The sequence below is a fragment of the Malus domestica genome, chromosome 06 (assembly GCF_042453785.1).
Source record: "Malus domestica chromosome 06, GDT2T_hap1".
Lineage (NCBI taxonomy): Eukaryota > Viridiplantae > Streptophyta > Magnoliopsida > Rosales > Rosaceae > Malus > Malus domestica.
The window spans coordinates 15,979,142-15,989,821 of NC_091666.1; the positions used below are offsets into that span (position 1 = coordinate 15,979,142).

General features: G+C 36.2%; 1 protein-coding gene across 1 annotated transcript; it reads left to right on the forward strand.

The window, feature by feature from the left end:
- Positions 1 to 1,898: 1,898 nt before the first annotated feature.
- Positions 1,899 to 5,101, forward strand: LOC103409780 (ATP-dependent Clp protease proteolytic subunit-related protein 2, chloroplastic). The gene is made up of 9 exons (XM_029104583.2): positions 1,899 to 2,220; positions 2,341 to 2,384; positions 2,476 to 2,548; positions 3,254 to 3,374; positions 3,549 to 3,686; positions 3,784 to 3,900; positions 4,305 to 4,373; positions 4,481 to 4,576; positions 4,773 to 5,101. Exons 1-9 carry the CDS (start codon positions 2,144 to 2,146, stop codon positions 4,908 to 4,910), a joined length of 873 nt encoding a protein of 290 aa, XP_028960416.2. The 5' UTR covers positions 1,899 to 2,143; the 3' UTR covers positions 4,911 to 5,101.
- The last annotated feature ends 5,579 nt before the right edge of the window (positions 5,102 to 10,680 follow it).

Consider the following 10,680-nt stretch of genomic DNA (forward strand, 5'->3'; position numbering starts at 1 on the left):
GAAGTATAAAAAATATAGAAAAAAATATGTAAACGCTCGTAATAACAAGCTTTACAACTTTCGTGAAGAACTTAACTTCGAAATTCGCCACTATAATCATATAAATCATAGATCAAAATTTAACCGTTGATTATTGTTTACATTTACGTTTTATTTTTCTCATCAAATTTTGTTTTTTCAGATTTTCTTTTTTGAAAACATGATCTATTAGAGGATGCAAGAAGATTAATGGTTTGGATTGTTGATATTATGTTCAGAGTTTTACGATTAGTCAAAATATTGCTTGATGTTTATAAAGTTTCTACAAACTATATGACATCGACTCATATTTCAATTAACCGTAAATATCGAAACGTGATATCAAAGATCTGAACTGTTCATCTTCTTACATCCACCAGATGATCATGTTTTAAAAAAAGAAAATTTAAAAAATGAAATTCAGTAACAAGAATAAAGCGTAAATGATAATCGACGGTTAAATATAAATTGAAGGTTTATGGATTATAGTGTTGGATTTCGAAGCTGACCCCTTCATGAAAGTTGTAAAGCTTGTCATTAAGAGTGATTGGATATTTTTTTTACATTTTTTACACTTCTACAATAATTATTATTAATTTTATTAATTTTGCCTTCAAATAAAAAACATTATTCATGAGGGTTTGGGAGGATTTTAAAAATCTAAACGATAAAGTGTAACCATTATCTACTCGTAGAGGAATAATGATGAATCGCAAGTGTTTATATATTCTTTCACATTTTTCATACTTGTATTGTATGTATGTCTTCTTAGTTCTTGCCTATACAAATATTATACTAGTTTATTTTAATTTTGGACAAGAACATGTTAACTGTTAAGTAAAATTTATTATCCTAGTAAATTAGTAATGATAATAAAGAACTCTCATAATAAAAATAAGGGGAAACTTGATATAAGTCCAATTTTTTTAGCCAATAGTAGGAATAGTCAAATTTATTAAAATAAGTCCAATTCTTTAAATTTAATTATTTTATTATCAATAATTATCTATTCAATAATAAGATTTATTATAAAAACCAAATTTCTTCCTAATTATCTCTTTGATTATTATGATTATTATTATTATTTTGTTATTTCTTGTTCTTCCTCCCTCTTTAAACCTCATTTATAGATTTTATTTTTAATTTTTATAATCAACCTATATCACAGGTTAATTATTTTTATGTATCTATATGACAGATTCTTCTTTATAATTAACGTGTTACAGATTAATGTGTCTTGCTTCACTTGTAGGTATATTATGTTTTTCCTACTTTTTAGTTAGGTTTCATATCTCGTTTATAGTATATTAGTTTTTTCTGTTATAAGATATTAATTAGATTTTTTGGAGTTGAAAAATGCTTCATATTAGAAGATTTTAATTGATTTTTAATATTTTAAAGAAATATAAAATGAGTATAAAAGAAATAAAAACATGTAATTATATAACTGGACTCACTCCTAAAAATCATCTATATTTTTGGACCTAGATCTAAAAGCCCCTAAAAATAAATAATGACTAAAACTTTTTTTTATAACTTATATAGAATAATAATACAAAAAAATATATGTAATATAGAATATATTGTATATATTAATATGGCTATTGTATTTTATAATAAATCTTTTAGTAATTAAACTTTAAAATTATCAAATTAATTTTTTTCTTAACGGGTCGAAACGGGTCACCCACGTGTTACCCACGTGTATACCCATTAAGAACCCGTTAATAACGGGTTCTTAACGGGTCACCCGATAATGACCCGATAAGTTATCATGTTGATCCGAAACCCGTTATTTTCATGTCGGTTTCATGTCGTGTCATCGTGTCGTGTCAGAAACTGCCAAGTCTAGCATTAGATGACTTGAATTAGTTGGAATTATTGTTTTTATTGTTGTCTTGTAAATCTAGTGACTGATCTAGCGGATCCGGCCTCTTCAGTCTATTCCCCTAATGATACGTTGTATTAAATAGTACTAGTATTAGATAATCTAAATTGATTTAGATTATCGCTTTTATTTGTTCTCTGTAAGTCTGTTGCCGGCTGTAGCGGATCCGGTCTCTTCAGTCTATTCCCTTCGTCTTCCTCCTATTCTATCTCACTTGCTCGCTGTCTGGTGGTGAAAATGGCAGTCTCTTTTCACACAACGACTACTTCTCCAGGCCTTCATCCCCAAGCTAGACTCTCCCTTCCTCCTCCCAGGTTCTCTCTCTCCTCTCTCATGGGATTTTCTTGTTTTCTCTTTTAATTCGTTTTCTAATCCCAAAAATTAAAAATGATTAGTGTTTCTAATTGTAATTATTATCCATTTGTCTCCCGCAGTTGTGCAACGAAGCATTATTCAGGATTAAAGCTTCAGTCTTTAGGCAATCCTCTGGTTTCCTGAGCTAATTTTGTTCTTCTTTTTTGGTGATGTAATCCATCTGAATTCTTTCTTTGTTTATTGACAAAACTAAGGTACTTTTGGTGCTAAAAATCCTAACTTGACGGTTGAGTTGTACGGAAAAGTTAATAAGAGCCTTCAACCCAGGTAACTAAATTATGGGCCTTGATAATTTTGCTTAATTCTTCTGCAGTTCGATGGTTCTGTGCCAAAAATTAGCGTAATATCGATATATGGTTGGTGGCCACTTGTTTTTCAAGAGACCACCAGTAGGGATTTAATTATCTTAGTGGAGCGAAATCCTGCTTCTTTAAACTGCACTTTTGTTTTGCAAACGCGGGTTAGGCTAGTTGGTGAGGTTCAGTGTGCCTGCCCCGTTGCACCCAAGTTCCACAAGTTAGAGTAGTTTAGAATATTGTATTGCTAAAGAAACCTCCACTTTGGTACACACCCCCCTCCGGCGTTCTTTTTGAACTTTGACCTGTGCAGCGGCAATGAGATTGGTTTAATTTTTGTGGTACTGTCTAACATAGTAGAGTTCAAAATTATAACAAGACGTTCACATATTGTGCATTTTAAACCTCTTTGTTTGTTCTTCTATGAAAAAATATTTAGGCTATCGTTGAGAGATTGCAACAACGTGGATGATTATATAGCCAACAAGTTAAGTTCAAAATAGAGGTTGCAATTCTTTGTTTTCCTATAGGTTAGCATGCCCCCAAGTATACCCGTAAATAACTGTTTTCATGAGCTCAATTTGGTTTGATTTTTTTCTTTCTCTGGGAGTAGTTTAAATTGCTTAATCAGTATGTTAAAGAACGGATGCTGTATCTCTATGTTTGCACTTTTCAGGACACGAAACCATAGGCCTTCACGAGCACAAGTTGGAATGATGCCTATAGGGACACCAAAAGTTCCCTACAGAACTCCTGGTGAGGGAACTTGGCAATGGGTTGATTTGTGGAATGCTCTAGTAAGTCATTGCTGTTAATTCCATATGAAATGAACATCTAGACGGTTTGTTTAAAAGAATACATTAATCAACATCCTAAGTGGAGATTTCTGTATGGATTTCAACTACTTGAGTTTTACTGGAATACCATTTTTATTGTGTCTCTAAGATAGCTTCTGTTTACTGAGAATGCAGTACCGAGAACGTGTGATCTTCATCGGGCAAAACATAGATGAAGAGTTCAGCAATCAAATTTTGGCAACAATGTTGTACCTTGACACTATAGATTCTTCGAAAAGGCTTTATATGTACATCAATGGTCCTGGTGGAGATGTGAGTTATCAGATTTTCATGTCAAATTCTTTTACTTTTTTCTTGGTATTGTTTTTCCATGTGACATACATATATCTAAAACTTGCATCATTTGCAGCTTACTCCAAGCATGGCTATCTATGATACAATGCAGAGCCTAAAAAGTCCTGTTGGTACCCATTGTGTGGGCTATGCCTATAATTTAGCAGCCTTTCTTCTTACCGCTGGAGAGAAGGTAATAGTTCTTTCATTTTTCAGTCCAGGATGATAAAGTCCATTAGTACTAATTCTCATCATGAAGGGGTCGACATAAGTTTTTATTGTCTTTTCTTAGCCTCAGAAGTGCCATAGTTAATACAGCTGAGTGGGACGATGATTTGGTATAATGGGGGGGCAATTAGATATGGTGAGGAGTTTGACCAGTTTTCTTTAGAAAATGACTGACGATGGTTCCTGTGTCTGTTTTGTTTCATTGTTATCTGAGCTTGTCTGTTCATACATGTTGTTTACAACCTTGTACATTGATGATTTGATGGAATATCTTCATCTTCTATGTGACTTAAAAAATATTGAATTTCATCTTTCTATCAGATGGTTGAACTCTGAAATTCCAACTTTTGTAATTTCTGCCTTGTTTAGGGAAATCGTTTTGCAATGCCACTATCAAGAATTGCTCTACAGTCTCCTGCCGGGGCTGCTCGTGGTCAGGTATCACTGCTTCCTGTCAATGCCCAAAAATGCTCCTGTAGATGTCTTTCAAGTTCATCAATATCTTGTCCTTATTGTCTTCACGAGTCTACAAAATCTTGTGGCAGGCTGATGATATACAAAATGAAGCAAATGAACTTCTCAGAATTAGAGATTACCTGTTTAATGAGTTGGCTATGAAAACAGGCCAGCCAGTTGAAAAGGTTAGCTTGTTTGACAAGTAAATCCAACAGTCACTTTTGGGTTAAGTGGTTTTATGACTATCGATCAAAAAAGCAGTTTTATGACCGCCACGAAGAATTGTTTGAGTGAGGGGTACACAAGCTTGAGCTATTACGATTTGCAAAATTAAGCATTATAAGATAGTATGAATGATCATTCTGAACTGTGTATATGCAGATTAACAAAGACTTAAGTCGGATGAAGCGCTTTAATGCGCAGGAGGCTCTTGAATATGGGCTCATTGATCGTGTTGTTAGGCCACCCCGTATCAAGGCTGATGCACCTCCCAAGGACAGCGGATCAGGTCTTGGTTAGTACAACTATTGCTGGGTTGGCAAATTGGTTGACGATACCTATAGTATTCAAAATATTTCTGAAGTTCACTTGTAAGTCTTGTAGTACAGAACTATTGCTCAGTCGTAATTGTTGCATAGAATTTGCTTCCCTCTGATATTTGTAGGAACACTACACATTAAGAATTTCGGAATTAACTATTTGCTCAAAAAGGGTGCTATATCATTTTTACTCCCACATGCGACAGTTACCACGTGTTTCAGCTTTGCCGGTAGCCATTGAAAGGTCTTGTAAATACTTCACATGTAGGTTAGCTGTAAGGGATAGGAGAGACCATCCCTTAACCTCTCTTCCCTCCATCCCTTGTTAACCCTATCAATGAAGCTCGATTCGTTTCTCCAAATTATAGTCATATTCATCCATGTCTCCCCAACCAATCTCGCCTTCGCCACCATTTTGGTCATCATCTTCATTGTAACCAGCTGAATCAAAATGATCGTCACTTTCACTTTCACCACCATTGTCGTCATCAACATGGTCACTACAGTTGTCATAACCCTCCAAACTCGAGTGTTTTATCACTCTTTGTATCCTCAGCATCATCAGCTCCGTCTTCTTATACGAATGATACACGAAGGATATGATGTCGTCAGCTTCCAAAGAAGATGGTGCCTACGGTTTTCCAACAATGATCGAAATGATTATGATGTTGAACAGCGAAAACAAAAACAGAGGATTAGAAGAGAAGTGAAGTGAAGTTGAACAGCGAAAACAAAAACAGAGGATTGGAAGAGAAGTGAAGTGAAGATTGGGCCGCGAGATCGATTGTAAAAAATAGCTCAGATCAAGAAGAGAAGCTAGAAACAGCAGTAGAAAAATAGGTGTTGGTACCCCAGCAAACCAAATGCCCTGGTTTTTACAAACAGATGGGATGTTGATAGTTTAATTCTGAAGTTTTCCCTGGGAATATATGTATATTATAGAGGCGTCTGCAGACTTTCCAGGAAAGTTTGATGGAGTATATTATTTGTATACTCCAACTTTGACATTAAAATTTGACTAGAAGTGTTTAAGAAGCCAACTTGTGCATAACATTCCCAATGTCTATTTGGAAATGTTTATCGAATGACTAAAAGTGTTTTGACAATTAAAAACGCTTTCAATTGTGTTTTACAAATGAAGTTAAACATGTTATTGAGTTAGAAAAGTGTTTTTCGTAGAAGTATGGAGACATTTTTTTTGCTTCCGATTGCTTTTAAGCACTTGGATTTTTACATGTTCTTCGCTGATGATACTCTAATTTTCCTCACAGCAACAAAGGAAAATTGTAGGAGTTTAATTCAGTTAATCGATCACTACTTTTTGGCATCGGGACAACTGGTCAACAAACATAAATCAAGTGTTTTCTTTGGAGGCAACGTTCTTGAGGTCTTATTAAGGGAGTTGACAGACATTCTGGGCATTGTGAAAGTTGGAGACCCAGGGTCCTATTTGGGTGTACCAGCTATATGGGGCAAGTCAAAGAAATGCGGCTTGGCCTATATGAAAGTGAGACTTTTGGGGAAAATTCAAGGTTGGAAACAATCTCGACTCTGACAAGCAGGACGGGAGGTTTTGATCAAGGCGGTGGCGCAAGCAATCCCAGCATACCCGATGAACCTTTTTAAATTCCCCACGACGCTTTGTAATGAATTCGATGTAATTATTTTCCAATTTTGGTGGGGGCAACGGGGTGTAGAACACCGAATCCATTGGGTCTTTAAGGAGAGGTTGTGTAGATCAAAGGCTGAAGGTGGACTCGGTTTTAGGAACTTTGAAACCTTTAATGATGCTCTTCTGGCAAAACAATGTTGGCGATTGATAACGGAGCCGAATTCGTTGTGGGTGAAAGTTCTTAAAGCTAGATATTTCCCCAATTGCTCCTTCCTTGAAGCTAAGAGGGGAAGGAGAGTTTCCTGGGCTAGGTCTAGTTTATTGGTGGGAAGAGATATCTTGTTGAGGGGTACCTACTGGCAAATTATGAATGGTCGAGAGGTTCAGGTTTGGAATGATAGATGGCTCCCACACATCCCCTCGGGTAGATCAGAATTGTTAAGCGTGGTGCCAGTCACTAGAAATTTACGGGTGCACTCTCTAATTAGTCCGGCAACTGGGCAATGGGATATTGAATTCTTGAAACCTTTTGTGTTGCCGTGGGACTATGAGGCGATTTTGGAGACAACCACTGGAGTTAATGTCTTATATTGCTTTTACATGTTGGCACATTTGGAAAACACGATGCAACTTTTTTTTCAACCAACAACCAATCAATCCCAGGCAAGTCGTACTAGCAATTTCCACTTCAATTGAGGCTTTCTTGGATGCTAACCAATCATTGTGCACTCGCACAACACCCGGTACTCCATAGTCGGTGATTCCATTTACGTGGACTCCTCCAAACTCGGGTTTTGCTGGGGTAGTTGCACGAGACCATGATAATCATTTTTTAGGTGCAGGCAGGTATCCAGTGAAGGATAGGAGTGGCTATGGCCGAGGCGCTGGCTATTAGGCATGGTTGCGAGTTGGGTCACTAATTGGGTTGGAATTCAGTGACCATTGACTCTGATTCCTTTGATGCAATCGCATCTCTGCGGGACTTGCTTTCGAAGGGTAGGTAGGAAGCTTTCCCTGTACTTATGTAGTGTGTTAGATTGGGAGAGTCTTTCCATGACTGTCGTTGGTCTTGGATTCCAAGAATGGCCAACCAAGTTGTGCACCTCTTGGTGTCGCAGCGATGTAGGGAAATGTGCAATGTGATTTGGGTGACAGACCTCCATCTTCCCTAGTTCATGTTCTCAGTAATGATGGTCTTCCTTGTCCACACTAGGTCTTCATGTGGGTAGTGTGAGAAGTGATGTTTTAGCATTAGATGCAGTGTCAGGATCCATGTATCTCCTTGCACTACCTATTTCTGGTGCCATGTTTGGTTGTTTGCCTCTCTATAGGCCTTCTTGTAAACTTTTGGCATCTTTGCCTAGATTAATATTATCCAGTTTATCCAAAAAAAAAAAAAGGTTAGTGTTTTTAACGAAAGGTATTAAAAAATAAGTGCCTCTTGCAAAGTTATCTCAAACAAGACATGTTGAGGTGGCATGCATGCATGTATCTGATAACTTGTGCGTTTGGATTTAAAACACAACTCAATTAACTGTTTAGGCTATTGACCAAAACAAACCAATAAACCTAGACATTGACCACAATTAAGATTTCTATTTATTTTTATATCTGCATGAAACTTGATAGAATGAGGAAACTAAGCAGTATTTGGGGATGGATTTGGATCCCATCCGGATCCAAATTATGAGGATGTGAGGATCATTTGAATTTTATTATTTAAAATTACATACAAATAGTTACTAACAAAAACTGGTCGCACAATGTATGATGAACGGTTAGAATGTGAGGATCCGAAGAGGATCCTCATCCTTTGGGATCCTTTGGGGATGATTTGAATGAAGTGGGCAGGATGATAAATTATTACATAAAGAAGAGATGACTCATTAAGAAATATGTTTTTGATCTCGTCCTTTTTTTATTCATGAATTTTTATTTTTTATTTTTTATTTTTTGCTTGGAAAAAGCTTTCAGTTATTTTCATTAAATAAAAATAAAACAGCGTAGTACCCCACAAATATAATTACTTACGATAATATACATTCATCCGTATACTCATTTTCTGCTTATACTGTTATTTATCATTCAGTAAATAAAAATAAAACAATGTAGCAACCTACAAATATAATTACTCATGATAATATACATCTGCTCGTATACTCATTTTCTGCTTATACTTTGAATAAACATAGATAAGCACATAAGAAAAAGAGAAATGCTTAGGAGACACTCAAAAGTGGACTCTTCATGGACTTTCTGCCACCAAGGTCGACCCTGAGATTTTAGGGGTCCTGTGCGAGACTCTAAGGGAGGTCATTAAAAAGTATAAAATTTTGGTTGATATGTTTTCTTTTACATTTTAATTTTTAGGGAAATAACCAGAAATATGACATTTTCTTAATATTGGGACATAATTGGACAAACCAGCCATGCACATCATGCACAAAACCAAAATTACTAAAATACCCACATATAAATACTAAAAACCCTCAGCTTATTTCATCATATTTGTCATTTGGAAAAGAGGTATGCCGAGAGAGCTGTGTGAGCTTTGGGTTTCTAGGATGAGCTCTGATATGGAAGAGAGGGAAGTCGAGAGTGAAGTTTCGAAGTGAGCTTGTTTGCATCAGTGTTTGATCCTTAAAGATATGACTTTTATACCAAATTTTCCGTTTTGGTTGGAAAGTTCCATATTTCCAACCAATGAAGCTTTGGCAACCATATTTCCACACCCATCCAGTTTGTCTCTCTCTCTCTCTCTCTCTCTCTCTCGTCTCTTTCTATCTCTGACTCGGTCATTGTCTCCATTTCTGCAACTAATTATTTTTTTCTTTAATTAGGTGTTTTGGATTTGCAAAGATGGGAAGTCGAAGAAAGTGGTAGGGAATGTGTTATGGAAATCTTTATTGTTTGTGGGTTTTGTTTTTTTTTATTTTGGGTTTCAAAAATAACGAAACCCCGATTAGGTGTATGCCTAGCTCATCCAAACCCACCTATGTCGCAACTCTCACTTAGACGGAAAATAAATTACTTTCATTTTGTATTTTTTTTAATAAATTGTAAGAAACTTGTTGAATACTTAGATGAACACACATTATATGCTTGCTCTCCGTGTTTTCATTATGTTATAATACTTTATAATCTATGCCATTCTATTTTGCATTTTATGTATCTAATGAAATTATGTATTTTTTTAAGTATAAACACACTTATTTATAATATATATGATATCTGCCTAATCCGCTTAGGCTCTAGTGATCGGATCATATTTATATATATTTTTACTTTGAATTCACTCGTCTTTTCTTAGTTAGTTCCTTATATTTTTGAGCTATTTACGTTATTTTTGTGTTTATAGGATCTGTTATGCAAATTTACCTTTTATTGTCACATGATAATACTAATTTACATTTTATAAACAATGTTTGTCCCTCTCATTATTATGATGTTTGCAAAGCATGAAACCAGCAAGGAAAAGAAAATATAAAATAAGAAGAAAGGCAGGAGGACAGCAGAAAAGAAAGAATAAAAGAATAGAAAAGGCGGAAAGGAAATTGAAGGCAGGTGGGGACTAGCGTGGAAAGCAGAAGGGGTGAGACGTGAGACGGGAGCAGCGTGAAGCTGCGGGAAAGAAGAAGTCAGGCCAGCACAGCAGCTAGTGGAGGAAAAGCAGCATTTGGCTGCCTGGCGTAGAAAAAAGAATAAAAGCAGAAGAAAAGACAGGCAGCTGAGCGGGGGGGGGGGGGGAGCTGCCCTTTGGGCAGCTCGCAGAGACGCAGGTCTTGGAGCGGAAACAAGGCAGCGCAAATAGAGCAGGAGGCAGACAAGCTGCCTTTGGCAGCGTGACTGGCAGAACACGGAGACTTGCGGGGAGACTTACGAGGAGCTGCTTTGCGCGAGAGAAAACAGAGAGAGAAGGCGGGAGCAGCGTGAGCCTCAGCAGGGGTTCAAAGAGCACGAACGTAGCAGATCTCTTTCGGTTTAATCTTTCCGAACTCATATTTTATTTGTGTTTTAATAATGTGTAATTAATTTTATTTTGGCTAGAGGTTAATTCGAAACCATGAATATATTTGTAATATGAATTGATTACCTTCAGTTGTGATTTAATAAGTTGTGAATGCAATTCAATTAACTA

Excerpts from the sequence above, each read along its gene's own strand:
- LOC103409780 (XM_029104583.2), top strand. The coding sequence starts at position 2,144 with ATGGCAGTCTCTTTTCACACAACGACTACTTCTCCAGGCCTTCATCCC. Across the intron at positions 2,549-3,253 it reads AATAAGAGCCTTCAACCCAG|GACACGAAACCATAGGCCTT; the intron begins GTAACTAAATTA and ends TGCACTTTTCAG. Across the intron at positions 4,374-4,480 it reads CCGGGGCTGCTCGTGGTCAG|GCTGATGATATACAAAATGA; the intron begins GTATCACTGCTT and ends ATCTTGTGGCAG.